The 27,971-nt window shown below is 43.6% G+C and overlaps 1 protein-coding gene across 1 annotated transcript; it reads left to right on the forward strand.

The window, feature by feature from the left end:
- dennd2c (DENN domain containing 2C) lies at positions 1-27,971 on the forward strand. The gene is made up of 18 exons (XM_088922111.1): positions 1-870; positions 5,511-5,644; positions 6,318-6,418; positions 8,369-8,539; positions 15,333-15,426; positions 15,787-15,831; positions 16,263-16,450; positions 17,366-17,475; positions 18,891-18,960; positions 19,093-19,170; positions 20,216-20,356; positions 20,894-21,042; positions 21,652-21,829; positions 23,341-23,382; positions 23,555-23,663; positions 24,163-24,405; positions 25,088-25,174; positions 27,300-27,971. Exons 1-18 carry the CDS (start codon positions 128-130, stop codon positions 27,329-27,331), a joined length of 2,715 nt encoding a protein of 904 aa, XP_088778237.1. The 5' UTR covers positions 1-127; the 3' UTR covers positions 27,332-27,971.

A 27,971-nucleotide genomic window follows, 5' to 3' on the forward strand; every position in this document is an offset into this window, starting at 1 on the left:
ACTAGAGCTGAGGGGCGGAGAGTGAGCGATAGAGGAAGGCATCGTCTCCGTCCCTCTGGGCAACGGGAAAGACCAGCGGCAATGCTTGTGGTGGCCCTGCACTGAGGGTGGGCCCGTCCCTCTCGACATGCATGCCCCCGGAGGAGCGGCTGCCCCCTGGCACTCTCCATCCTCGGGCAGGGCTCTGGCCCGCAACCCTGGTGTCAGTATCAGGCAGAAGATCTCCCAATGGGAGGGCTTGAGCCAGCTGGCTGCAGAAGGTGGCCACAGGGCAGCCTCTCGCACCCTTTCGGACAGCTTGGGAAATGGAAGCTGCAAGGCCAGTTTAGCTAAAGCCAAAAGCCTAGGCTTGGATTTCAGGGAAGGCCAGTGTTGTGGCACCAAACAGCAGCAGAAGCCCCTCCCCTGTGGAAAAAACACAATTTCGGCAAATGGATTGGGGATACGGAAGGATGTGGCCGTCAAGGAGCCTGACGATGGCCTTCTGCCGGAGGACCCTGGACAATCTCTCCCGCCTGGGAATTTCTACACTTCCCGAGGGTTCTGGAAAAAGATGGAGGAAGTCCCCTGGGGGAAGGAGGCCGGTGCTGTTCAGAGTAAACAGAGGAGCCCCGACTATGTGGAGAAAGGGGTGCAGGTGTCTGTGGATAGGCCTTGCCCTCCCTGCCCTCCACCCAAACCCCAACGCACCTTCCAGTACCTTGGGGAGCACAGCCCTCTGGGGTATTGGCGCCAATGGGAGAGCTCGGCTCCAGGACACAACCGCTCAGAGGGCAGGAGTCGACCCCTCCACACCTCTCCTCCGACCTGCCCTCCTCCGCCTTGCCCCGTCACCCTTAGCAACGGCATCTCCAGAGGAAAGAAGAACAGGTAAGGAATTCCAGGGTGGGACTCGCGAAGACCCCAGCTGTCTTGAGATTTCTGGAAGCAGGAGGCTTGTGTTATACATCAGTGTGCTAAGATTAGGATTATGTAGTACATTTCCAGGGGATCTATAATTTAGAATTGAATGCTTAAATTCTTGTGGACAGTTACCATGGGAACTGTAGCTCTCATGCAGCTGTATGCCAGGCCCTTTCACACAGTACAGTACTGGGCTGATTTAACACCCTGTGTCATGAACTGTCATCCATGGGAATGTTCAGTATTAGCCCAGTTGAATGTGGACCAGATTTAATTCTCACAGGTTTTGTGCTGCAACTGTTTGAATAGGCCTTCTTAAGCACCCCTCACTGTAACTACAAGCCTGTGCGCCAATTAACATTTTGCACTCTGGGCTTGACTTTCCCTACATGTGAAATGTGGGCAAACTGCCCTTATAAGTCTTTAACACATTGGCCACAGGGGAAACAAGTGCACATCTGTGGCAGTGGATCGCAGAGTGTTTTTTATAGGCTCTCTGCTTTTATTCTGGGTTTTCTACCGCTTTGTTCAATTTCCTTACTATACATAGCAGAAAATGAGTCTTCAACTAATAAGAGACGTCTCTTTATTTTTTTATTTCTTTGTATTTATATTGCTTATCTTTATTGCACGGAATGTTATTCAATAGTATTGTATGGTGTAAAGTGAGCGGACTCTGGGTAATCGGTAATGACTTCTCTGGAAGTTGGTTAAAGTGTACTGAAGCTCTGTTGTTGCATGATGCTTTCTACATATAAGACAGAAACAGCATCTTCGAAAGAGCAGAACAGAAGTGTGTGTGTGTGTCTAACTTGCAGTGAAAAGATTGTCCCAGATATGTATCTGTTGCAAAATGAATTAATCCTTGAAGATTGGGGTAAGGATTATATACAAGACCAGTGATAAAACATTCTCAAAGCTATTGAACACCATTGCCATGAAATCATGTCTGAAATGAGTTTATAGGCACTGACCTTGACTCAGCCACTGATGTCCTTAGGTGCATTCGGGTTGAGATGTACAATGGTGAAGGTAAGAAGTCTTTCACCAGGGGTTTCCCAGTTCAAGTCCCAACACTGATGTGTGTAACTTTGAGCAGGTTCTTTAACGTCTTTGAGCTCTGTCCTTTGGATGAGACATTAAACTAATGTGTCCTGTTGGCACAGATTCCAGTTCAGCCCCTTGTCTCTTTAACCCATCTGGGTAAAACCGTCTACTGAAAAACTACTTGTCAATTTTTTTATTAACTCGGAAATCTGAGGAATGAATATACTTAGGTCATGAAACAGCTTTTGAATTCCCTCGTGTCTGTAAGACACACCTTTTTCCTTCAGCAATGGATGGCAGCCATTTGTATGTTTTCTGGTTTCTGGACTGTATTCGGCCCACATCCTTTTTAAATGACCCTGAGAATTTAAAAATCTTTCCAGTCTTTTACTGGAAAAACTGAAGCCTTTCAAAGAACTGAACTGACATGCTTGCAGTGTTTCTAAGAACTGCTCATACAACAGAAACAGACAAGGGTCTTTTCTGAGAAGAAAAGAAAACAGAGTAACAAAATGTTTGCAATTAAATGACCACCAAGTGTGCTGAAGTGAGGTAATTTTAGATGACGCACACCACTCCAAGGACATAAGATCACGACAGGAAAATGCTGGTATCCATCCATACCGCTTATTCTTTGGGAAAGTCAAGCCAGAGCCCGTAGAAGCTTCGGGTGCAAGATAGTGGAATTACACCCTGGACTGGATAGTAGCCCACCGCAGGTATCACAGAGAGAACATGCAGACTCTGTACAGAAGGTGCCATGGTCCTGGATCGCACCTAGGCCCCAAATTCTGTGAGGCAGCAATGGCCATGCCATCAAGCTGCTCGTTTCTGATTATTCAAAGCTACTTCAGCTCCATTTGGTTCACAATGCAGTATCCAGAATGGGTCACTGCACATCCTGCCCCATTTACATTCAGTGCAATTAGCTGCATGTTCAGTATAGAAGTGCTTTTAAATTTCCAAGGCCCTTCGTGGTTCTAGGCCTTCATAAATATAGGATGGGTTGGCTCATCTGTGCCTATATTTGGACATCAGCAGATGCTGAGTTACAGTTAGTTCCTCAAACCCAGCTACTATTAGGAGGACTAAGATCCTGTAGTTTTATCTTGTCTCGGAGTGTAGAAATGAATTCATCTTGACCCTTCTTAAGAAAAATGGTCTAGGTGAATCTTTTAAATCAGACTTTAAACCATTTACTTTAGTTTGTTCTTCAGAAGGATTAAGCACTTGGAATCCCATGGGCACAGAGTTGTGTATACAGATCTTTCCATAGAAAGGCACAGAACTGCAAGTATACCAGTTTTTTTAATGCTTCGCCTGTTTTTATTGCTGTAATCACAGGAGTATGTGTGCAGAGTTCAGCAGCAGCTTTGTCTGGATACTAATTCAATAAGCACAAGCTGTCTGCTTGGTTGAGGAGCATTAAAGACAGTTCTTGTTTTTAGTGAGTGGGGCCTAATGATGAAAATCATGTGAACCCCTGGGTAGATGTGTTGCCAAGTGTGCTGTCCTTTGACTTTACAGCAACCGAGAGTGGCAAAGGACCACTTTTTCAGTGTCATCAACAGTGTCCCTGAGTTGTTTAAACAAAGCTAATACAAGCATGTTTGAAGCAGAAGAAAACATGCTTCGCAGCAGAGTACAGTAAAAAGTGCTCGCTGCTGGCTGACAACATGAGGGATTATAGGCTGCGGCCTCCTGCCAGCGACCTCTCTTCCAGCTGGAAGCCGACCAGGACATGATGTCATGTGTTTTGGCAGCGGCTGCCTGCATTGTCTCAACTTGGCCTAGTTCTGACTGGAGCTCAGGGGAACAGTGCCGCGGCAGTTTGAAAACATCCTGTAGTTAAACCCGCGCATCTTTCCAGCGCTGGAGATAGCGCAGTAAGGCCATCAGCTTCCTGTGTTTCAACACCACGCCCAGCCCCCGCTGTGGAGCTTTAGGAGGGCTGTGACGGTTTTCTTAAAATATGTCTAAATAGGAGTGCAGTCTTCATAGAGAACTTATCCTTACGTGACTGGCTTTGTAACAGCAATGTGAGTTGGTGCACGGTCCTAGTTATGGTTAACCACTGGGGGTAAATGCAGATGTTTTGGGTGATTACAAGTTGCCCAAGACACCTGGACTCCTTTCAGGAAACTGCTGGACAAGATCCGCGGATCAATTAATTCTAAACAGCCAAATGAGCCTGACGGGTCAAAAGGCTACAGTGGATATGATGAAAGCAAGCCATTCCTATGTTCTTTTGTAGGCACGTTGATGAACATGCCTGAAAATTAAATGCAGACAATCTGCTTTCCCCTCACTGCACACGCCGGCACTATCCTTGGAGCAGGGCAATTAACTTCATGCAGCTGCCAGGCAGAGAGCAGAGGATAGGAAAGACACAGACAACCCATTCTCTCAGGAGCTGCTGCTGCACGCTATTCTGTAAGAGAGGCTCTGTGCCTGGCTCTGTTAGACTCTTTTCAACAATCATGTTGTCGTTATGCAGGAATTGTCCTATACTGCAGTTAATCACAACTCTTTGACTACGGGGTTAATGTTCAATTTCTAACTTGAAGCTTTCCAAAACATCTGAGTGAATCTGGCAGTGTAATTGCTGAAACCTAAGCACACAGATGCTTTGTACATCGAGGCCTGCAGATTTAACAGTCACCCACTGTGTTTAGGTGAGGTGGTAGGGCTCATGGAAGTAACCACGAACGACGGGAACGTGGAGTCCTGGCATGTTGTGTTGGTGGGAGGCCTCCCTTGTCTCCACAGCTGGATTTATCAGTCCCATGTTGAAACCAGTCCCTGAAGATGCCGTACTTTTAATTTAATTCATAGCAGTATTTCTTAAACAAATTGTATGAAAGAAAAGAGCTCCTAAAATTATTGGCTTCTCTCAGCCCTTTAGGAAAATAATTATTCCTCAGGCTTAATCGCAGACATTGCTGACTGGCTGGTTTCATTCAGTCATTACAGAAGTAATAATTAATCATTCTTTACATTTATATAGCGATTTTCTGGTCACTCCACTCAAAGTGCTTTACAGGCAATGTGGACTCCCCTCCACCACCACCAATGTGCAGCACCTGGATGATGCGACGGGAGCCATAGTGCACCAGTACATTCACCACACACCAGCTATCAGGAGAGAAGAGCGATGACCAGGATACCGGGGTAACACCCCTATGCTTTTCGAGAAACGCCCAGGGATTTTTCATGACCACAGAGAGTCAGGACCTCGGTTTTATGTCTTATCCGAAGGATAGCGCTTTTTTACAGTATAGTGTGCCCGTCACTATACCGGGGCATTAGGAGCCACACAGACTGTGGGGTGAGCGCCCCCTTCTGGTCCCACTAACACCTCTTCCATCCAGGTACGGGCCAGGCTCACACCTGCTTAGCTTCAGTGGGTTGCCAGTTGTGAGTTGCAGGGTGATATAGCTGCTGGTGAGAAGTGTGCAGCTTTCTTTTCTCTGCGCAGCACTTTCAGTGTGAGGCGAGCCCCTCTTTGTACTAATTAATGTACCAATTAATGTACTGTATCTGTCGTGCTTTTCCCACAGGAAGTCCTTTGAGTTTGAGGATGCCGAGCGGCTGCAGTTCCTTGTGTCCAGCAGCACGGAGGGCTCCGGGGAAGCACGGCGTTCGGGGCTGTACCACACCATGTCCGAGGACAACATCTACGAAGACATCATCTGTGAGTCGGCCTGCATCATGTGCACATGATTGGCTCAGTGGGAGAAGGTTCCCACTGAAGGGGCACAGCTACTCAAAGGGGAGCAATGCTCAGTGCTTTAAACCTGGGCAGTGTCATTAGCTGAGTGGCAGGATACTGTCAGAAAAGGGCAGGTTTGGGGATTTGTGAATTTCTCCCACAGTAGGGGCATTTGCCCATAGTGCAGGTCAATTTCTATAGATCAAACATCGCCAGTTCAGTCATGGGATTTGTTGTTAACTCATCATGGTGGGGATTTCTCCTGCCAGGCTCCTGTAAGCTTGCGGTACAGACAACCGTGTTGGAGCTCACAGGGTGTGAAATGGCTGGCAGGCCAGGGGAGAGCATGACCTTGTTCCCTCCCTGCTCATTTGCAGATGGAACAATTAGAAATGTCTAGCAGGAAAGGTATCAAACAAAAGGAATTGGCAATTCCAAAAGAGATTTTGGCAATGACTGAGGATGTCTTAGATCATTTTGGCTTTGCAAGTGGCTATGAGCCCTCTGTGATGCCAAAGCTGCCTCAAACCTCCATCAACTGCATCATCTGACACCCACTTTCAGGAGCTGAAAAAAAAACTGATGTTGATGATAGTTTCCTGAGAAAAACTTTACCTGGACTAACTGGACTATAACTGCTCTTTCCCGGCTCCAGACCCTGCCAAAGAGAACCCCTATGAGGATGTGAAGCTGTCTCCTGTGTACGAGCAGAAAGGGAAGACTATACCCAGGCAGCAGCAGGACAGGCTGCCGAAGGTAGGGCGTCGCACCAGTGCCTCTCCTTCTGCTGCTGCGCCCAGCGCCAAGCGCCAGGGGCATGGGCAGTGCCTCTCCATGGATTACACTTTCCCTTGTGAAAATGTTGGATTTTTTAATTGCCTTTCGATTTCTCAACATGATTCTTTCACTAGTCTGAAAACTACCTGCTGTACCGTGACTGCCTGACATTTGTCTTTGTGTTTCCTCTGCTATGTTGTCCGGCTGCAGCTGATTTCTGGCTGTGACCACAAACTTCTGGCTCAAGCCATAACCAGGGGTGGTGTCCTTCTCCACTCTTCTCCGAGCTGCAGACAGTCTCGGGTTGCTCTCCCGGAGGGATGAGCAATAAATCGTCTTGTCAGTCTCTCAGCCCATGTTGCCTTGGTTCTCCCAGCTTTGCAAAAAGCTCTCCGTCCTCAAGGCTGTGAAAGTGCTGGTTACAGCCCTCGTTACAGCAGATAGTACAGTGCTGAATTAGAGGAAAACAAGAGACAGGATGCATCCCTCTCATTACTAACCTTCCTTGCCTGTTTGGTTTCTAATACTACACTAACCTAAAGGCCTTTAGTAAGGCGCCTTCTAAAAAATCCCAGCTTCCACAGCTTGGTTAATTATGTTGTTCATAACACCTGCAACTCTTTGTTGTGAAGAACTGCCCCCTTTTCTCCTAAATATACATAACTTCTACTTTCCAGTGGTTTAGTTAACTGTGGCCTGAATTATTACTACAAAGTCTCCCCTGTTGAAGAGTACAGATGTCTGAGCTCTGTTGTCCTTGCATGATGTAGGACCATGCTGTTTCCAAGGTGTTTTTCCAGAAACCTCCGTCACCCCTGCCTCTTTCAAAGGGTGTAGTGTGTTTTCGGTGGTACATGGCAAGCGCAGAGTAGTAAAGCTTTCCATGAAAAGCACTGGTGACATCGTGGTGCAAATTGTGTGAAACCATGGCATAGGTGAAACTGCCAAATCAACATGCAGGTTAACGTTAACGCTAATCATTTGTGTGCTGCATGAACAGAACCTGCAGATGACCCCCGAGAGTGAATCTGCATATTTAACAGTGATGAACTAAACTGCATGCTCTCGGAGTACTTATCCCATCCCCTTCTGCAATGAAAGACGAGGGTGATTTGTTTCGATTTCTGGGAAACGTGTGACAAAATCTGACTGTTGGAATTGATTACAGCCCTGTGTGAGAGGGACCCGGAGTGGAAAAAGGAAAGTGCTCCAGAATATCCCAATGCACTTCTCTCCTTTGTGTTTGAGCACTGACAAGTCCGGCTTGAGCCATCAAGTTGAAGTGGAGTTATTACTAGTTCCTCCCACAAGATGTCAGCCTGTGACCAGTTTACCTTCTCTGCATGCTGTCGGCACACAAAGGAACAAGAGCTCCGGAAGGCTTCTGTAACCTTGTGTTTGCATGTTTTACTGTTGTAATAAGAAAAAACTTTGTATTATTATAACCCTAATGCACCAACACAGTGGAGTCTGAAATTGCCTCTTTGCTTCTATTAAAGAGCATGAGAACCATTGGTAAAGGAACTGCTCCGCTCACAAAATAGTCTCTTTAGTGTAGAAAGAGTCCCCATCCCAGCTAATGCACAGCCTGGCAATCTGGATGCTGGCCCATCATTGGCTAATCTTATGTAGTACTGGCATCTATTTCTACAGCTGAGATGAGCTGCATGACTCTGTGTGTCTCTTCATCTTCCTAACTGGCCCACAAGTGGAGGGGAAAACCAGTACAAAACTGTAAACTTTTGGGGAAAATCCAATGTCCTTTTGTTTGTTTTCTTTTTGTGTTCGATAAATCAAGCCAGTGTTTTTTCTGCTCGGTCTCTGTAATCCAGGGGGAGAACGTACAGGCGAGTAGGAAGAAGTGCGTGTAGCCCTGGCCGACGTGTGCTGGCTGTATAATGACCCCCATCTCTCTCTCCCTCTTTCCAGCTGCCTCCAAAGCCCTCCACTCTCTTCAACCAACAGGTGCCCACCAGCAAAACGTGGCGGGGCCGGGATTTCGGGAAGAGGGAGGTCGGAGCGTCCTCGCTGAGGTCGGCGCTGACCACCTCTCGTGGCGCAGCTCTGGAGGGGGGATCCCGTCTGCGCAGACAGCCACGGGTATGCGCATCTGCATGCCTGCACTTCTGCACGTCTGCGTGGAGTATAGATGCATGGTAGAACTGACATTACACGGGTACACAGGGGCCAGTCCAAAGACCACTGCTCTTCCTATCCTATATCAATGATCTAGGCCCTGGCGAGGAAACTTACTAAATATAATCTTACAGCACCACCCTAAGTACAAATGAAAATGTTTCGCCCGGGAGGCTTTGTAGTACTAAAACAAGGCAAATTAACATTTGTTAGGGTTGTGCTAAACCAGCTAGTAAATGAAAGAGGAATCCTGTTGGAGACCTAGTAAAATAATCTTGTTTCAATAAAAGCAAAGTACTTTAAAATGTGAAGCATGCAATGTGAAATGGAGCAGAAGACAGTAGGTAAGAGGCAGGAGCTGGTCAGAGGACTTACAAGTCTTGGCTTTTTCTACATCTACTTATAACGTCTCTCGCTGGTTTTGTTTCCGTGGATATATTTGTGACACTTTGTGTAATGGCGATGTGCCAGATGGTACCGAGAGATTAGGGATTGATTTCTTGCCAGACAGTGTCCTGTGTGAATCAGAGGATACTCAGAATCCGAGAATATCAGCTTCGTGGCTGGTTTCTGGTCGTCTGTCTTAGCAGTGGCATGTGGAGAAAAAAAAAGTCTTTCTCTCTAATTGCGTCGCTTTGACTTCACTGCAGCAGCTCGGCAAATCCAGTTCATGCCTCTGCTCTGCGTTGACTGTCTCTTTAACGAGAGAGAGAGAGAGTTGGCCTGCATTGCTGGCAGTCTGTCTGTTTGTCCCTGGCAGTACGACCATGCTGAGGCTCTTGAGCAGAAGAAGGGGCAGCTGATGGAGGAGCAATGCCCTTTGGGGGTGAGAATTTCAGCAAGCAGGGGGGGCTGCTGGGTCCTGGAGGGTTTTGGGGTTCACTGGAGGAGTGGGCTCTAAGGGGCTTAAGGGAGAAGTCCAAAATCTTTACATTGCATGTTTTTTCTGTTTGCTTTCTGATGCTTTCTTTCGGAATATAATTGCTTTGCATTTGATACAGTTGTGATTTCGTGGTTTCCAGATTTTGTGCATGCACTTTTCTGTTGCAAACCCTGGATTACACTTCACTGAATGTTCAAGCCTTACTTAGATGAAGATCTGATGAAGACAGCAGAGTTGCTTTTGCATAGTGCTGGGTTCAGGGTCTGTGCTGAATTGATTTTGCTTTCATTCCATTCAGCACCCAAGTCATAGCAGACCTTTAGTTAAGAAAAGCTGTCTGTAGATGCGGCTGTTTTTTAATCATTTTTCAAAAACAATCATGTTTTTTTCTACTTAAATGTAAGATCTTTATGCACTGTATAATTAAAGTTACTTGTTTCTGTCTTCATCTTCTAAAGAATCTTGTAGGACAATTTCCAAATCTTCGTATGTCGCTTACATGTAAGAAATTGAATGCAAAAGTCTTCCTGTCTCTGAAATAAGCTGTGGCTTGTTTACTGTGCCTTAGATCTACCACACATGTATCCAGTGTGCATGTTTATTTTCCCTACACAATTACAGCAGTTCCCTGCTGCTATATTTAGATGCTTCTCTTCTGAGATCCCTGTACAGTGTGGTTTTAGGATCGATTTTCAGTCTCAGCTGTTACAAAACAAGCTTATTTACATTTTCTTGAGAGAAGTATGTAAGGTTTTTTCAGCAGTTCCCAGGAGTCAATATTGAGCAGTGAATTGTTCAGTTCTGCTTTTAGTATAAAATAGTTCTGTCATGTGGATTGTAACCGCAGACTTGAAGTGCTAGAGTAAATTTAAACATTTACATTTGTGGAGCGTTTAAAACTCTCAGAAAAGCCCTTTGCAGTGTTGCTGGTCCCCAGTTCCGAGCCTGAAGTGTTGCTTTGCAGGGGGTGTTTGAGATTTCAAGTCTTTAGCTGCTTAAGATCTGAGAAGAGGGTTTAACTTAAATAAAGCTTATTGAGGCTTAGTTGGACAATTTTAAACCTTCTGTATTATAGCCCTTGAGGACCCAGAAAGGAGACCCTGTTCTAAAGTTGTCTGTGTAGTTGAGATTGTCTGTGTTCTTTTGCTTCATATCATAATCCAGTTGGAGACAGATAGGTGCAGCCTATATCCGAATCTTGGCTGAAGTGAGGTCATTATGGCACATTTTTGGTTTGTGTACTGTATTGGAGAGTTCAGTGTCTGTGCCTGTTCTCAGGAAACGGGCAGATATAGACTGTTCTTTTGCTTTAAAAGAAAATAGTGAAATGAGCTGGAGGCACGCACTCTCTCCTCCATAATTGTGTTTAGCAAATGCTGCCAGCATACAACACGTTAATCAGGATATTATATCTGGTGAATAAAAAAGATTCCCTGGCTGTGGAAAAACCATACTTCTCTTGGTTCATCCTCTCTTTTGGTGTGGAGATGTGAAATTAATTCTTTCAATAAAAACAGGGCGTTCTGTGGAATGCTTACATCTGGCATTTTCAGCTGTCATATCCCTTACAGATGCTGTGTGAAGTTTGTCCAGCTACACTGTTCTGAAAATGGTCCTGTTGGGTGATTGCGCACTGTAGCACCAAATATTTAGCGATACCGAGTACTAATATGTAGGGAATATATTAATATATTTGAATCTATGGAGATGCATATGAGTTAATGTACAGTACATGTTTTATTTGACTTTTTACACAGGGACAAAAAGTCTGGTTTCTGCGATTGACAGGAAGTGGTAGAGACCCTTTGAAGTACAGTAAAGCATCTCTCTGAAGTTCAGCAGACTGTACTCTGTGCTGGGCCTACTGCTGTTCTGTGTGTGTTCAGAGACGTGTGTGTCAAGTGAGTCAAGTGAATTTTGTTTTGGGTGGGAGAAGCAATTGTTAGCCCCAGATTTTTACTCCCACCCACATTTGTACGGTGTCCAGTGTGTGGTTGTTTGAAAATTTTTAAAAAATTCTGGCTAAGGACACAGTAACACTGTTCTCAAATTCAGTTGTTTTTTTTTATCTCAGTAACACAATGTCTTTCTCTAGTCTCAGGCAACAGAAATGAAAGACAATGACAGAGTGAGTTGTAAAAGTTCCCTAAAACCAACCACAAAGTCCAAAATAAAATTCTCGAGACTTACACTTGTTGGTCCCTAGGTAAATGTTTGTGTATTGTGGACAAGGGGCAGATACTGAATTACTTACTTCTGATCGCAGTAACCTATTGAATGGCTGGTTGAATCAAGCTGAGAGACTGCAACCATAATAAGTGTCTGAGATTAAAGGGTTTCTTTAATTGGTAGTCTAATAGTGACTGAGGCAGATAGTGGATTCTTGTCTCAGTTTGTCTGACTGTTCTGGGACGCACTGCTGCTGAAGCCTGGCACAGTTCTGGAGTAGCCATCGTGCCCTGTGGACATGAGCATCACTGAAATACATTTTTTCTTCTATCAAAATAAAGTTTATTTTACAATAAACATCTCACAATAAGTACACACTCATGCAAAGTCATATAATCTCTACTATATTACAACTGTTCTAAAAAAAAGGTGATTGTCCTTTACTGAAACACATATATGGAGATCTCAGTATTGTATAACTTCCATCTTCTGTGGACAACGTGCAATATCTACACTCATACAAACTCAAAGTTTACTGGTAGTTCATGGTTTTGAATCAACTCATGATCTTGCTGTTTCTTTTACGTGGAAGGAATCCTGTTTTACTTGCAGCCTGCTTGGGAACAACAATGGCAAAAATTCTGTATACAATAGTGAGCTAAGTATGAAAAGTAATAATAAGCAGAATCTTTTTTATAATACTTTAATGTGAAATCACATCCTAGGCATTAATTAAAAGCAATACATGTAACGTTTCACACGAAAGGTGAAAAATAAATTTGCTATTAAAATTACTGAAGCCATAGGATTGTATATAATATGATCATATTTTTCTGTGTTCTAAAGCAATAATTCCCAGACCTGGTCATGCAGGAACACTGTTTTCTGATTTTTGCTCAAACTGAGTTCTTAATCACAGGCTCGTTGATTTGTTTAGTATTCTATTTGGATCATATTGTTAAATTTGCTTTCAGCTTATTCCGGGTAAAAAGAAATTGGTACTAATTTCATATTCCTGAGTTTCAGAACTGCCCTCTCTCACAAGTGCGGCCTGAAATACAACCAGCTGGGCCTCTACAGAGGGACAGAATGCTCATTGTGGGCATGTCCGATACAACACCTTTCTGACCTGTGTCTGTTCATCAACAGATAATCAACTAAGTTTAGTCAGAAACAATGACATACTAAGGAAAGTATGTTCTGTATTCTGAAGTTCTTAGAAATAGTACGCTTGAAATCTAAATAAATAAGCAGTTCAATTATGTTATCAGTAGGCCCCGAAGATGTAGAGTTCAGCTGTTATAAAACTCAGCAGACATATGAAGCGTCAGCATCTGTTACATATAAACAGAGATCTAATTAGACGTAAAAGGTGACTCAATGACATTCCCACCTGTCTATACCTTAACTGATCACATATTAATAGCTATTTAGTCAAAAATAAAGGATGAATATTTGGAATTAGCAAGATGAAGAGGGACCGCATAGAGGTTCCGTGTGCTGAAGGTGTTGAAAATAATGCAGTTTTGGATATTTTTTAAACCAAAACCTGAATGCTGAAAGCTGGATCTATAACAGGCACTAATGATTAAGGGCCCTGCTGGAACAAAAACCAGCAGTGACAGGGATACTCTGGAAGCAGGATTGAGAGCCACTAACTTAGGTCACAAAGAGCAATGGTCCTAAGAGGCCTCTCAGAGGTTATGCCTGTAATAAGATCTAATTGGTCATCTACCCACCTGTAGTCTACATTCAAAATTTCGAGCACCAGAAAAGTTGTAGTTTCAAAGAAAAACATTTGAGGAAAGACCAGAAGAGAGATGAGCTTTTTGCTGCAAGATTCCTGAGTAGTTGTTTAATCAGTTTTGTGTTTGTTAGTTGCAGCGTACATACAGTAGAATAAAAAGAACTTGAAAGAAGTTAAGCACTGCTGTTTAAAGGTGAACATAATTTACACCAAACACTGAGAAAGATAATCCCAAACTTTGAAATGCCTGGCGTCACAATTATAAACCCTAATGGCTTTGCCGTGGTAAATGTGGTAGCGTCCACCAACTGCCTTGTAGCTTTTCTGTGCAATTGGACAGTGGGTGGAAGTTTACATTTCATTCTTTTATCTGACCCTTGGTGTGGGCATCATCTGTGTTCGGTAACATTGAATGCTTTGTGTCATTGTACGCTGATTACAGTACAGACCGGACTTATTTTGATTTTAGTTTTTGCAGACACAAATCAGATATCTGTGCACAATAGGAGATGTGGCTTGTCAGTGTGCTGCTGCATACTTAAGCCAAGAAAAAGTGACCTGTTTGCTTTTGAAAGAGCATAACATTTGCAAGAGAAAGGCCTCTCAAAATCCAAAACTCTTTTTGAGAAGTATCCATCAAAATTCTGGTTTGGGGGGCAATAAATCACAAATGCAAATGGAACAAAAATTATAGTCCCTTAGGAATATATATAATTTAGTCCTACCAGCAGGTTTCCACCAGTGCTGTTGTCAGGGTGACTGAGGGCCGTGAATGAGACAGCCAGCAGCTTTCAGCTCATCTGGAACTGATTTGAGAATTGTGCGATGAGTGCCAGGACTGGTTCAGTTCACTCGGCAGCTCCCAAACGTTATTCTGAGATTCTGTTTTATACGGCCAAAGCTGCTCTTTGGCAGACCTGCTCTCCCTGCTCTTGTTCTGTGCTTGTGAGATGTAGGAATTTGTTTCTTTCTGGAACACAATTTGACAGAAAATGTCTTGAAAATGTTGGCTCCAATATATTTTCTTCAGGAAGTAACATTTCATTCAATGTGCAGTAAAAGAATTGCAGTTTTTTGTGATGAAGTCCAAAAATGCACTGCAAACCAAAAGACCACCTTGAAAATAAGCACTGGGCCAGTTTTTTCTCTGTCTCTGTTCTTCTCCTCAGTATTGACGTCAGATCAGTGTCATTCTTTAACAAACAGCCTGGCGATTGATCAGTGCTGTTCTCATATGGCAGGAGCTGGATGCCTCAAGCCCAGTAGAGGGATTCTGTCACTCACTGAGTCAAATTTTATTGGATGGAGCATGTGTCGGATAAGACACATTAAGAGCAGGGCAAGATCAACTTCTTATACTGTGGAGAAGATTCAGTAGCTTCGAATTAACCCTTGATTTGAACACCTTAGTGAGAGAGTAATATGAGGGGCTCATCTAGCTATAATCTGATTGGCCTAGGGAACAACATCTTCACCATTAGCATGACGTGATCAAGGTTCCCTCTCCATGCACCAGGTGGAATGAGTTCAGAATCTGCAGAAAGGGGATGTTGGAGTGGATATGGGTTCCAACAGGGTAAAATTGTGTTACCTATATTTTTACTTAGCTGGTGATGGAGAGTTAGCAAGTTGAACATCTGTAAGTTGTTAGGATGTATGCCATAGATTTTGCTCTTAAGTATGTGTGATTGAAATAGCTGAAAAATCTGTGATGCTGATATCCGCACATCAGCGGGTTGAGTAAATTCAGAGTCAGGGGTTCACTGAGAGCTCAATTTAGAGATGTGAAAGGAAAACCATTTCTGTCGGAAAACACAGCACGCAGACTGAAACCTTGTCCCGTGATCTTTTCTCTCTTGTGTAATCATGGACAATAAATAATAAATTATTTGCAGCGTACCAATGGTGAATGCTGGATGTAATGAGTGCAAACTGGCCTGTTTCTTTTCCAATTGCAGTACGTGAACAGGATTCAGGAGATCTTTAATGCCAAGAGGGGAAAGAAACGAGTGAAGACCCAACTGACGAGTGGCCAGGAGGGCCCCAGCCGAGGTACATCTGCACGGACGCAGGCTCTTGCGAAACAGCCTGCCATCAGGCAGAGACCCCTACCAGCGGGGTTTTCTGATCAAGATGAGCTGCAGTTTGAGGTGTTAATTCGCCTCAGCTCATATTTAGCTACTGTGCCCTTACAGAACCCATGATCAGAGCAGTCCTTTCAGACAGCTTTGTATGGATCGCGAAGGAGCAAGCACAGGGTGGGCCAGCAGTTCCCTCAAGGTGCTGCAGAGGGGTATCAGTGTAAACATGTTTTTGTCTAAACCACGTGAACGCATGAGTGACTGGTGGGAGGCAGGTGGATCTCTGCCCAACCTGACATGAATAAAGAAGCTGTTGTGCATGTCTTTGCAGATGATGCCAGCGGGACAGAGAGTGATCCAGAAGAGAATGGCAAAGGTCAGAACCATTCGTACACTACAGAGCTCCAGCTTCTAGTACCCATGCTGCATGTGTGTGGACATCTCGGCTGGTGTGACACACCTGCCACCCCCTGCATGGGGAAATGTTTATCTTGCAGCTTAATAGCACCATCTACAGCAAGAGCAGTTCTTAAGCTGTTAGTGAATCTTCTCTATTTGTGTTACTGTTCATTACCTGATTTGTAGGTTTAACCTCAAAATGCAGAATAATCCATTCTATTATACTCTAAAAGGACGTGATTTAACTACCGTAGGTAGATATTTAAGGGGAAACAAAAACATAAGACTGATACTTTGGCACAAGTGGAATCAAACAGCTGGACGAATAGATAATTTTTCTAACTTTGCAAAATACAACTAAAATCCAGTTTCACACTGTGTGTGTCTGTTTCTCTGCCATGTGTCCAGGCCAGGCTCGCCGCTCGGTCTATGTCCACTCCACTCTTCGGAGGAACCCCCGCTACCAGACCCTGGAGAGGGACCTGTTCGAGCTGCAGGAGCAGCAGCTCTTCGAGCTGTTTGTTGTCGTGTCGCTGCGAAAGAAGCCCTCAGGAAACACGTACACACCAGAGATCACACAGCAGTTCCCCAACAAGGTGCGTGCGCCACATCAAAAGCTCTGCCTTATATAAAACACCTGCAGGACGGGTGCTTTCCTGGACCAGGGCTGGAGACTCTGGATCAGCACGCAACATTTCTAGTGCTCACCATTTTGAAGATGCTTTACGGCAGGCAAGGTGGCAAATAAGAAATTTTACAAAACAGGGTACCGCTTGTTCACAAGATTCAAATGACAGGCCTCTTTGAGAATGAAATTTGGCCTGTGTTAAAATGTTGCAGATACATGGCACTGGCCACTCATTTGCCTATTATTTCTCATTTGTTCCTGATTCTGGTAAAAAAAGTCTATTCAAGGATCGTCAAGCAAGGTAATAAATTCAATATCAGCAGGTTCACTTCAATTTCAGTAAAAAGATAGTTTAGCTGTTTAACATTTATGAATGCTGTAGCACTGTACATGTGTTTCAAGTCATTTGGTTTGATTCTGAAGAATTCTAAGAGCATTGTTAACACTTTTAGATTCATGAATTTAAACTAATTGATATATTGATTTTTTCATCCGTTTTTTCTTCGTTTTGCATCAAAGATGAGATGAAATATGGAGGAAGGTCTTTTCTGACTAAAATAAATTGCTTTTGTGGGAAATTTTCAGTTTGGAATAGCTTTACTAATCTGCACTTAAATGTCTATTATTTTCTTTTGCGGTTTGATTAGTTATTGCAGTTGTACCTCACAGGCAGCTTATGCTGACAGACTTTGGCTGTGTCTTAGCTTTTTTTCTACAGGACCTATATTGTATAACAGTGCAGGTTTTTAAAATCCTTTTTAAAAAGCTGGGCTCTAGTGCTTCCGAGTTGTCATGGAGATTTTGAGCTGCTCGTGTCTGAATGGAGTGAGAGTCCTGCGCTTAAACAGAGCCCCGCTAACCACCTTCTTCTTGCATTGGGCAGTTTGAGAAGTCCACTCGGCAGTCCAAGGACGCTGAGGACAGGCTCCAAGCCATTCCCCGCTTCTGCTTCCCAGATTCCCAGGACTGGCGTCCCACTGCAGAGATCACCAGGTTCTGTTCTGATCGTCTCATTGTATTCTTGTCTTCTCCTTTCCTCAAGGCTCATACTTCATATTACCATCTTTGTTTCCCTGAGGATGGTGCAAGGGGTGAATCTAGCTTAATGACAGCCTTAGTGCCCACAAGTGGGTTATTCTTAAACTTAGTCTAAGTCTAATTGCTTGAGACGAGTTGCTATTTCACATTAGAAATTTTACTCCAGTGTGTCTGCAGTTATATAGTGCCTTGAAGAAAAGTATCCCAAGTACTGTGCTCACAAAAGCCTTTTTAGGATAATAAAAGGCATAATAATAAAAGATAAAATACACCCATGGAGAAAATAAAAAAAATCAAGCAAATCTAAATTTAAGTAATCATTTTCACATTGCAAAGTTTCTTTAAAAATGTGTTTTAAAAACATTGTTAGTTACTGATCATTATAGAGCACATGTTCCTCGGTTTTGGAACTATTTACCAATATATGAAGATCTATTTACTGGGTAAATACTGGGTATTGGTATTACCGGGTGACTTTTTGGCTTTTTGAAGCACAGAACGGCCAACATCAGCCAACAGCAGCACAGGTCATCTCTTGGTAAACAGATCTTTATTTGCTGCCTTTCTTACAGAAAAGTAAACAAGGTAATTAGAACTACTACCTAATTAAACTTTTAATCTCAAAACCCTTAATAAGTATCTGTTAATGAATTTGAGGAAAAGCTATTAAAACTTTTATTAAGTGAAAACGTTTGACTGGTTTAATAAATCAGTTATTGGGGATCTTTAGAATAAGCAAATCAGGTGGTTATCTGCAAAGAATTGTCTGTTTTCAGGATTGGGTGGTACAGCGCTCCCTGGAGTGGTTCAAATTTTTAAGGCCTCCACGTGCATGCAGAATAGTCTCTGTAATCCAGAAATTGGGAGTTTGATGCTAGGATATGTAATTAGCTGACTGGGAAAGATATTTCCCAGCTAGGCAGTGTGTTATCGTCCATCTCCAGCTGGGCTGCAGAGGTTCAGAGCCTATCCACAGTTTCCCTGGTATTTTGCCTCAGCAGCTCCCCCCAGTGGTCATCAGAGCAATTGTGAACTTGCAGTGCTACTCCCACAAGTTCAGTTCTCCTTGCCATGTCTCAGCCCTGCCGTCTGTGCTTTCTGTCCTTGAGCGAGAAGGGACCGGACGATCAAGGGTCAAGGTCTATGAGTGGACGGTGTGTCTGTCTCTCTGGACAGCAATGCATAGTCTCATTCGTTGAATGGTTGTAGGTGGGCTTAAATGGCAAATTGGTAACTCTAAGTTTTGAAACAGTATAGAAAAGAAAAGATTAGAGCAATATGAACGGATTAGAGTAATATAATCATGACCATTTTTGGTCAGTACTTCCAATTCTGTGACTGAAGATTGACTTTTTATTCTTGGTCCTCAGTGAAACCTTTTCCTTTGTGCTGACTGGAGAGGACGGCAGCCGCTGGTTCGGCTATTGTCGGAAGATACTGGTAGGTTTTCAGGGTTTGCGCGCTGTGTGGTTGTTCACCAGGGTGGAGGAATGCATTAAGTTTCTTCAGTGCTCACGCATGGTTCTGCAGTCATGACCCAGTTTCTCCCCTCTTTCTCGGTGTGTCTCCCAGCCCAGTGGGAAGGGGAAACGGCTTCCTGAAGTACACTGCATCGTCAGCAGGCTGGGGTGCTTCAACCTCTTTGCCAAGGTAAGGCAGCTGCTCAGACTCGGATCCCTGCTCTATTGCTCAGTCAGCTGTGTTGCTGCCACATGTGCGTCATTTCTGAGCCCATCAAACGTACCTGGTCTTTAAGGGACAACTGCACTGATCCCCTCCGCGAGTCTCTTGCATCAGGCATCGGTACAGCTGAAAATGAGCTGAATCCTGTGAAGACAGCATGCAAGTGGAAGACAAATTCATCTAATCCGCGTTGCTCTCTGCGGCTTGTCTTGTGCAGCACTTGCAGTGCCAAGTCAGTGCTTAGATAAGCTGTAGCATTAGTGGGTTCAGGTTGGGATTCATGTTCGTGTTGCCTAAAACGGCAACCACAGTTTGAAATACCCAGGACAGGTCCTGTCCAACAGAAAGGACACCTGCACTCGTTGAGGAGCCCAATCTTGTTGTTTCTGCAACTGTGGCTGTGGCTGTATCTCATTAGCGATTGTGGGCACGCAGACGAACCCAGCGTGACCTTCACCCTTGCAAAGAGCGAGGCTGATTGGGCTCCTGCTGCACAGGACCGAGAATTCAGAGGTGTTCGCAGCATCCCATGGACTGAGTCTGGAACCTCTCAACAGGCTAGAACTGATACTCTGGCTCCTGCCTTTACCTTGGAAAACCTCATAACCCAGTATATCCCTTGGCATTGTATTTCACAATGCGCTTATCATGGATTGTGAGCAACTCCATGCATTTGCAAGGGAAAAAAAGCATTCAAATATTCACTTACATTCTTGCCCAGCATTTCTGCTCTCTTCCCTCTATAAACGTATTTAAAGGGACATTCAAATATACAAACGCAATTTAGATTTCTATTAGAAGTACTAAGCCTACTTCTACATTCACATGAAGTGCTGATGATTATCAATGATGACTCTAGTGATTTTAAAATGGTCTTAGTGAATCAGGTTATTGATTTTCGCCTTTTTCCTTCATATCTGACTAATTCGTTGCCAGTGAGGACCCCAGTCCCGGTGTTCGGCCTCCTGGGCAGTGTGTGAGCTCAGGGTGCCGCCTCCCTCTCTGTCTTTAGGTGCTGGAGGAGGTGGAGAGGCGCAGGGAGATCTCGCCCGCACTGGTCTACCCGTTCATGCGCAGTGTCATGGAGGCCCCCTTCCCTGCGCCTGGGCGTACCATCACTGTCAAGAGCTTCCTGCCTGGCTCTGGGAACGAGGTGAGGCCCTGCCTGGCCTGAGATAGGGGCTTCTCAAGAGCCTGCTCCTCTAGGTTCATGGCACATACTGCCTTTAATTCTGCCTTTGCTCTGAATCGGACCCTTGAATTAATTGATTCAATTAATTCTAGTTACTTAAAGAGACCAGTAATACCTTCTAAGCTGTGAACTTGATTGACAGACAGGTGCTCTCTGATAGAAGAGAACCCATCTTCAGCTACTTTCCAGTAAAATTTCACACCTTGAGTCTCTTCAGTCTATCCTCTTCAGGAAAGAAGAGAAGATGAAATGACTCCTGGAAGTGAAAGTAGTCAGTAATCCTTGGATCTTAAAGAGGAGTTGCTCTGGAAGGAGAACCACTATTGGCCTAACTGGGGGGAACAGTAGTTTGCTTGGAACAAGGAGAGAATGCTGATCAACAAATTGCAGGGTTCATTGTTGTGTTGTGATTGTCTGATGGCATGAGAAGACAGGTCTGTAGTTGGCCAGTACTGGAAATGCTGTTGGACTGGACCCCCTGATGCTGTGGTGTTGCAGGTCTTGAACCTGTGTCGGCCGGTGGACTCTCGACTGGAGCACGTGGACTTTGAGTGCTTCCTGCAGTGCCTGAGTGTGGGCTGCCTGCTGCAGGTCTTCGGCTCGCTGCTGCTGGAGAGGAGGGTTATCTTCGTGGCAGACAAGCTCAGGTAGCCCTGTGCAGTGCCCAGAGCCTCTGGCTAGACTTAGGACATACAGTCATCCCTTGTTTGGTTGTGAGTAAATGTTGTAAACTGGTTATACACGTGCATCTCTGCTCACATACAGTAGAAGCACTCAGTGGGTTTGAGCTGAACAAGGACAATAGAGAGGAATAACTAATGTGTTGTGAAGTAGTGGATAGCTGAATGGGTGCAGCAGTTTAATAGGAAGCAGATGGATTATAGTCATAGCGGATGCATTTAAAAATTCCTTTTTCTTTAGCTTTCCTGATAGCTATTGGAAGCAGTGAGTTTTGGTTATAGGGTACTACTAGTTTAGAACAGTCTTTACATTAATTAGAATAAATTCCAGCTCAGAAACAGATGTTTCACAACCATAGTATTGTTGCCTCAAGACATTTCAAGACCAAACACTTTGGCTGTAAACTGCTGTGCCTGAATTCAATGTTCGATATTGATAATGAGACATTGCTATTGGAACTCCCTGACTGGACAGACTGGCTAGGACCTGCAGTGTCAGAATAGTTATGACAAAGAGCTGCTTTCCTTTTCTCTTCTTCTCTTTCTCTATTTCTCGGTTCTAATCCGCCACCTCAGCACCCTGTCCCGCTGTGCCCACGCTGCCATCGCTCTGCTGTACCCTTTCACCTGGCAGCACACCTACATCCCCGTGCTGCCCGCCAGCATGGTGGACATCTCCTGCTCGCCCACGCCCTTCCTGATCGGCGTGCTGTCTGGCACGCTGCCCGAGCTGCTGGAGCTGCCCATCGAGGAGGTGAGCGCGCCCCCTCTCTTCACCCTGGCCTGAAGCCATTTTAACACCTGCTCTCCCACTGACCTCACCAAGCACAAGTTTGGTCTTGAGAAATGTTTTACACATGATGAAGTGCAATTACTCAGTTAGTGGAGTGTGAAATCTGTAACATTTCACAGTTATTTTTGTAGTACCTTCTTGTTGCTGGTGAGTAGATGCAGGTTGACTTCCAGTGTGATTAATTTGCATAATTATTATGGGCAGCTCAGTGGTGCAGTAGTTAGCGTTGCTGCCTCACAGCGCCGGGACCCTGGGGTAGTTTGTAGGTTCTCCCTGTGTTTGTGTCCAAAGTCCAAAGACATGTTGATAGGTTAACTGGCTATTGTAAAACACAATTTTGGTCCTGCTATGAGCGTGTGCATGTCTGTCTGTGTGTACCTTGTGATGGACTGGTGTTTCATCTGGGGAGTACCCTGCCTTGTGCCTGTTGCTTGCCAGGATAGGCTCCAGCCCAAGCTCCCACCATGACCCTGCACTGGGGAAGCAAATTAGAAAATGGATGGTTGTAAATATAATTACTACTAATATCACATAAGCAACAGCCATTACAGGTTTAAAATATAACAAATGTACATAGAATGTTCTGGATTTTTTATTTAAGTATTTTAAGAAGTTTTGAAAATTTTAAGAAGGCAAACGCTAAGAAACAAAAATACAAAAAAACAGCCAGATAATAAACCAAAAGTTTAAAAACTTGCTTATGGCTTTTTATGCCTTGTTGAGATAAGAGTAAAGTTAAGTAATCACAAAATGATTGAATATATGAAACAAACAGGACAAGTACAAAGATCAGTGTTCTCCAAGAGATTCAAGAAAAGGAACCCAAATCTTATGGAATCACTCCAGAGTGCTTGTGAATTATGATCTTTTAACATAGAATGTTGATAGAAGTATTAGAATATTTTTGAGTCATCTTAACCTTCAGTGAATTTACACATATGTAACTGTTACACCAGGGCCAATTACAGATTATTTCCAACAGCTGTCCATGTTTATTCCCAGGTAGTTTTAATTAGTAATTATTTTCCTTACACTTTAGTCAGCCCCTTGATCAGCTTTGGAGAATCAGACCCTTAACTGTTTCAAGAAAGATTTTAACCTGTCAGTCTGGGGTGGAGCTCGGGGTGTTGCTCAGGGCACCTTGTGGAGTTGCTGGTCTTGACCCATGGGCCCATGCGTGAGCTGTTCCCATGGGCCCAAGCTGCCCACTGTCAGAAGACAGCACAGTGATGTGGTATTTAGAGCAGCTACAGTACCTGACAGCTCTAGGACCCTGGGTAGGATTGCTTGGGGTGCCTGTCTGTGTGGAGTTTGCATGGTCCCACGACATTTGTTTTGGGTTTTGCTGGGCAAACCAGTTTCCTCCTGCGTCCTAAAGACATGAAAGTTAGGTCTGATTGACTGCTCTGTGTTGTCTGTTTCTGGAGGGAGTGTGATCAGCATGACCAGAACTGATCCCACTTCTTTTGCAGGTGCTCATTGTTGACCTGTGTGGAGACAGATTCATCCGACAGGTGAGTGACCGTTCTGATTAAACCCTTGACAACTTTTAAAGAAGTCTCGGGAATTGAAATACATAGAGCATCCTCAGCTGCAGCTTTCTGCTCTAGTCAGTTGAATTCAGCAGTCAAAGAAGTGTTTGAGTGCTGCTGTGGCTTGTGTCCCTCACCCCCTGGTCCTCCACAGATCTTGGATGAAGACTGCATCCTTCCTAGCAAGCTCCACGCAGCCCTGCAGCAGATCCTGGAGCAGCGGGAAGACATCCTGAGGCAGGAGGACCAGACGCTGAGGGATGGTGAGGGTGTCCTGTTTTTCGTTGGGCAGTCTGGAGGGGACATCAGGCTAGTAAATCAGCTCACATAATAGTGTCCATTACTGAAGTTTCCCCTCTGTTTTTTAATATAATAATTCCCCCAAAATTAAGTACAGTGTTAAACCACCCTATGGCAGGTTGACATAGGTTATATTCCAGGAATCATGGTATCGTGCTGTAGAGTAATAATTAAGTGAAATTCTAGTATAAATCTTCCATTTCAGATCATCCTTTGTGCAATTGATGCACATCTTACTGCTCATTCCAGAACCTTTTCTAACTTCTTCCAGGCCTTGTACTGTTCTTAGAAGTTTCTGTACCTGCAGTTTCTCACGGACATTAATTGGATGTTTTCTGTTGACATCTTGATTGCCACACCTTGCGCCTTGTACGCTCCTGCCCGCGTTTTGTCTTGTAAAGCTGTAAAGGACGCTGTTCCTGATCGGCCTCGGTCTGCACGCTTGTCTCCGTTTCCTCACAGGCCCTGGCGGCAGCCTGAGTGAGCTCATCTCGGAGGCCTTCGTGCATTTCTTTGTGGAGCTGGTGGGACACTACTCCCTCCACATGGGCGGGGGGAACGGGGAGCCGCGAGCACTGTGCCGGGAGGCCTTCCGGAAATCCCACCCCTCCCGTGGAGCCAGGCAGTTCTTACAGCTGTTCATGGAGACCCAGATGTTCGCTGGCTTCATCCAGGACAGAGAGCTCCGCCGAGGGGGTGTCAAAGGTCAGCATGAGAGAGCTAGTGTCTCAGTGTACCACGTGAACAGGAGTGGAGATGGCTGGGTTTGCACATTTCAGCTCTTATTCTTCATCTGCCAGGTAGTCAGGATGCTGAAGAGCGATTCGTTGAGATGCAAACAAAAACGTGATTCTTTTTTGAAGAAACACAAGAAAAAATAAAAGAACCCTGGCTCTGAAAGAATACAGCATCATACAAAAACAAAAACGTGGCACTGTGGCTTAAATTAGAGAAAAGAACATGGAAATGCACACCTCAGGATAGGGAGGTGAAAACTAGTGAAACTAAATATGAAACTAAATGAAAAGAACTGAGAAAGTGTATCTCTTGCCTGGAGGCACATTCTCAAACCTGGTCCTTCATTCGCTCAAGCCTCCTGGTGATCTACCTCCCAACCAAACTGCCTACTCCAGTCAGATTGGCACTCTTGCCACAAGCCTGGAATCATTCAGTCATTTGTGTAGTTATCATGACCATAGCCATTTGAGTTCAAGGTTTAAGGTTTTTACTGTGAATTTCTTCTTTTTAAAAAAAGCATCCTCTAGTTCAGCCAGAGAGGAAGAGTGATGATGGAGAGTGTAAAAGTCAAAATGATACCATGATACCACATTCTCCATTGAAACTGACCCCCTCCTCCTCTTTTCACCTTCTACACCTTTGCACCCAGGGCTTTTTGAGCTGAGGGCTGTGGAGCACCTGGAGTCGGCACCAGAGCCAGAGCCCAGTGGAGTGAACAGGTTCCTGAAGGGTTTAGGTGAGTGTGAAAGCTCTCAAGAAATTCTTTGCTTCTCCTCCTGTCTTTTGCTTTATCTGAGCTCCTGTTTCTTTAATTAAGCCCTTAATTGAACCCATGGACTTATTCAGTCCACTTTTCTGTCTGTGGAATAACTGTAGATATCAATTTGTCACGCATAGATGCAATGAAATTACTGCCCCACCTGACTGCTGGAGATGACCTCCTTTAAATATACAGTCACTAGCTCTCTTTCCCTCTATTTAGTTTCTTCTCAGTGTTTATTGAGCGCTGATTCATTCTTCCTGGAAGTCATTAAGGTTGGAGGTGAACCGAGCTCAGATAGGGGCTGTATGAAACCTGCATGAATTTCTATCTGAAGGATAGCTCAGGAAATTATATGTACTAGGTTAAACACATTGGTAAATAACAGGATTTTAAATTAAAGGGACTCTATACTTTTACTTCTTCTGTGTGGTTACCTTATTGGTTACCCAAATAATTAATTTACAGGTAACCTGTAAGTTCTAAAAACTATTACTTGAGGTCTAAATAATGAGATCAGTTCAAGAGCCAAGAATCCAGTGCCCTCATGACTAATATTTGGGAAGTACATCTTTGCTGTTTAGTTGTTCCATGCAGAAGGAAGTTTTTCTTGTGATACAGAGACATCATGCTCTACATTTGGTTGGCATAGAAAATCTAAAGCAGAGCCTATTACAGTTAGTTACAGTCAGAACCATAGGCTGGGATTCAGTTCACATATAGTCCACACATAAAGTAAGAACATTTGGTGTTTTTACTTGTCAGTCTTGCATAAACAGCACTCCTGTGGTTCTTTGTCTTTATCTAACCGCAATGTGTGTGTTTGATGATGTCTCAGATCAAGTTGATTGGGTCATGTCTTACACAAGGCTAACAGTCTTTCACATTTTTGTTTTTTCTTTACATAATGACACTTTAATCTGTCCCATTTTCTAGTCTGTTTCTCAAAACCATAAGTCTGCTGATCATGAGACCGATCATGCAATGTGTTAGTCCTATCAGGAAGGTGATGTGGCTCACTAATCCTAGAATCCATGTAACTCATATTTCAGTTCTACAGTTTACCAGCTGATATTAATATACACCCATCCTTCAGTTTATGGAGGTTATTCACTCCTTAGAAATGTCTCAAAATGCTGACTTTTGTATAAGGAAAATTCACATTATTTGTAATACCCTCTTCCCGGACCGCCCCATCTTCTCATATCACCAACCACCTAATCTGCTCACCTGAAGAATGCTTCACAGCCAAAATGTGTTTCTTTTCTTCACTTTTCAGCATGGAACGATCCTTTACCGGTTCCATTGCTTGTAAATGCTTACAACTCTCAAGATGTCCAAGATGTACAGAATCACCCAATATTGCTCATTGTTATCTTACAATGACAGATTTGTCTAAATAAGAACAGTATTGCACAGTATGTTTAAGATCATTCTATATAACTTGGTAAAATAGACAAAATCTATAAAAATGGTACAGCATCTGCTTTTTACAATAAGGAGGATGTTTAATATTAATCACTATATAAGTGATATCATAAGGAAATCACGTCACATTCCTTTTGCACAAAAAATACTTAATACAGTAAAAAAGGATTATTAAAATCATTATAGCAAAACTTGATAAATTGAGAGTTTATGCAGCAATGGGTGGGTGTATAGAGTCCATTTATCGAACGACACTTTTCCTTTCAACAGAACAGAGATTTAAACTGTGTACATTAACTTCAACTGATATTTAAAATACTTTAAAAAAAGATCAACATAATATGTTTGGAGGGTAACAAATATGCAAATAGTACAGGCCCAATTACTGCTAATTTGGGAGGAATTTGTTGTAAAGTAGCATAAATTGACAAGATGCTACAAATATTACCTGGTATTTTACCTAAATCTGGTTCTTTTTTGGAGGCAGAGCTGAAATGTTTGTTTTATTTTTCTGATTATAGTTTAGTTATTGTAAATGGAAAAAAAGTAGTATGAACTGCATTAGTGGATATAACACTTCTTTTGGTTATAGCTCATTTCAATATGATAGAGGAGTGACATATATTGTCTTTCTTATCTAGTTTTACTTTTTTATTTTTGTGTTTGTTTTCAGGAAGTAAAATGAAATTCCTTCAAAAGAAGTAAAACTGCAGAATGTCACGATGGGACAATGCAGATAGCAGTATGGGACCAGTCAGCTGTAGCCACACCTCTCGTTGGAGTGGGCAGAACTAGCAACACAGTCTGCTTCTGATTGGCTAGACACCTATGCCAGTCCCAGGACTGTCTGGCCGAAGTTTCGGGAATGGGGATTAACTGGAAACAGCCAATGGAAAGACATGATAGAAGAATCTCAATACAAACTTTTGGAAAAACTGGAAGAAAGCAGCCTATCAACCTTCATAGACATTTCCGGGAAAGACAGGACAGGGTATTTTTTCAGTGAAGTTAAAGGAGCATTTCCTATACTTTAATTTATGCAAATAATTTATATTATCATTAATCTTATTCCTGCAACCTTAACACCATCTTGGTGTATTTTCTGACAAAAACACTTCCTGCTGTTATACTGGAGAAAACATCTGCAATGCTCAATTTTATGGATTGGTTGCATCAGTCAGCAGCACAGATCTCTTTAGTGGTATGTTCAGTCTTTACTGATTGGGGGGGCGGGTGTGGCTGTTGGGAGCTATCCAAGGTGCTGAACAAGATTTTCAATGGTGGTTTCAGTTTTTTTACAACTCCTTTACAAGTACAAATAAAGTATAGGAAATTTGCTTTTTGA

This window comes from Atractosteus spatula, chromosome 7, assembly GCF_055471065.1.
Source record: "Atractosteus spatula isolate fAtrSpa1 chromosome 7, fAtrSpa1.hap1, whole genome shotgun sequence".
NCBI classification, from domain to species: Eukaryota; Metazoa; Chordata; class Actinopteri; order Semionotiformes; family Lepisosteidae; genus Atractosteus; species Atractosteus spatula.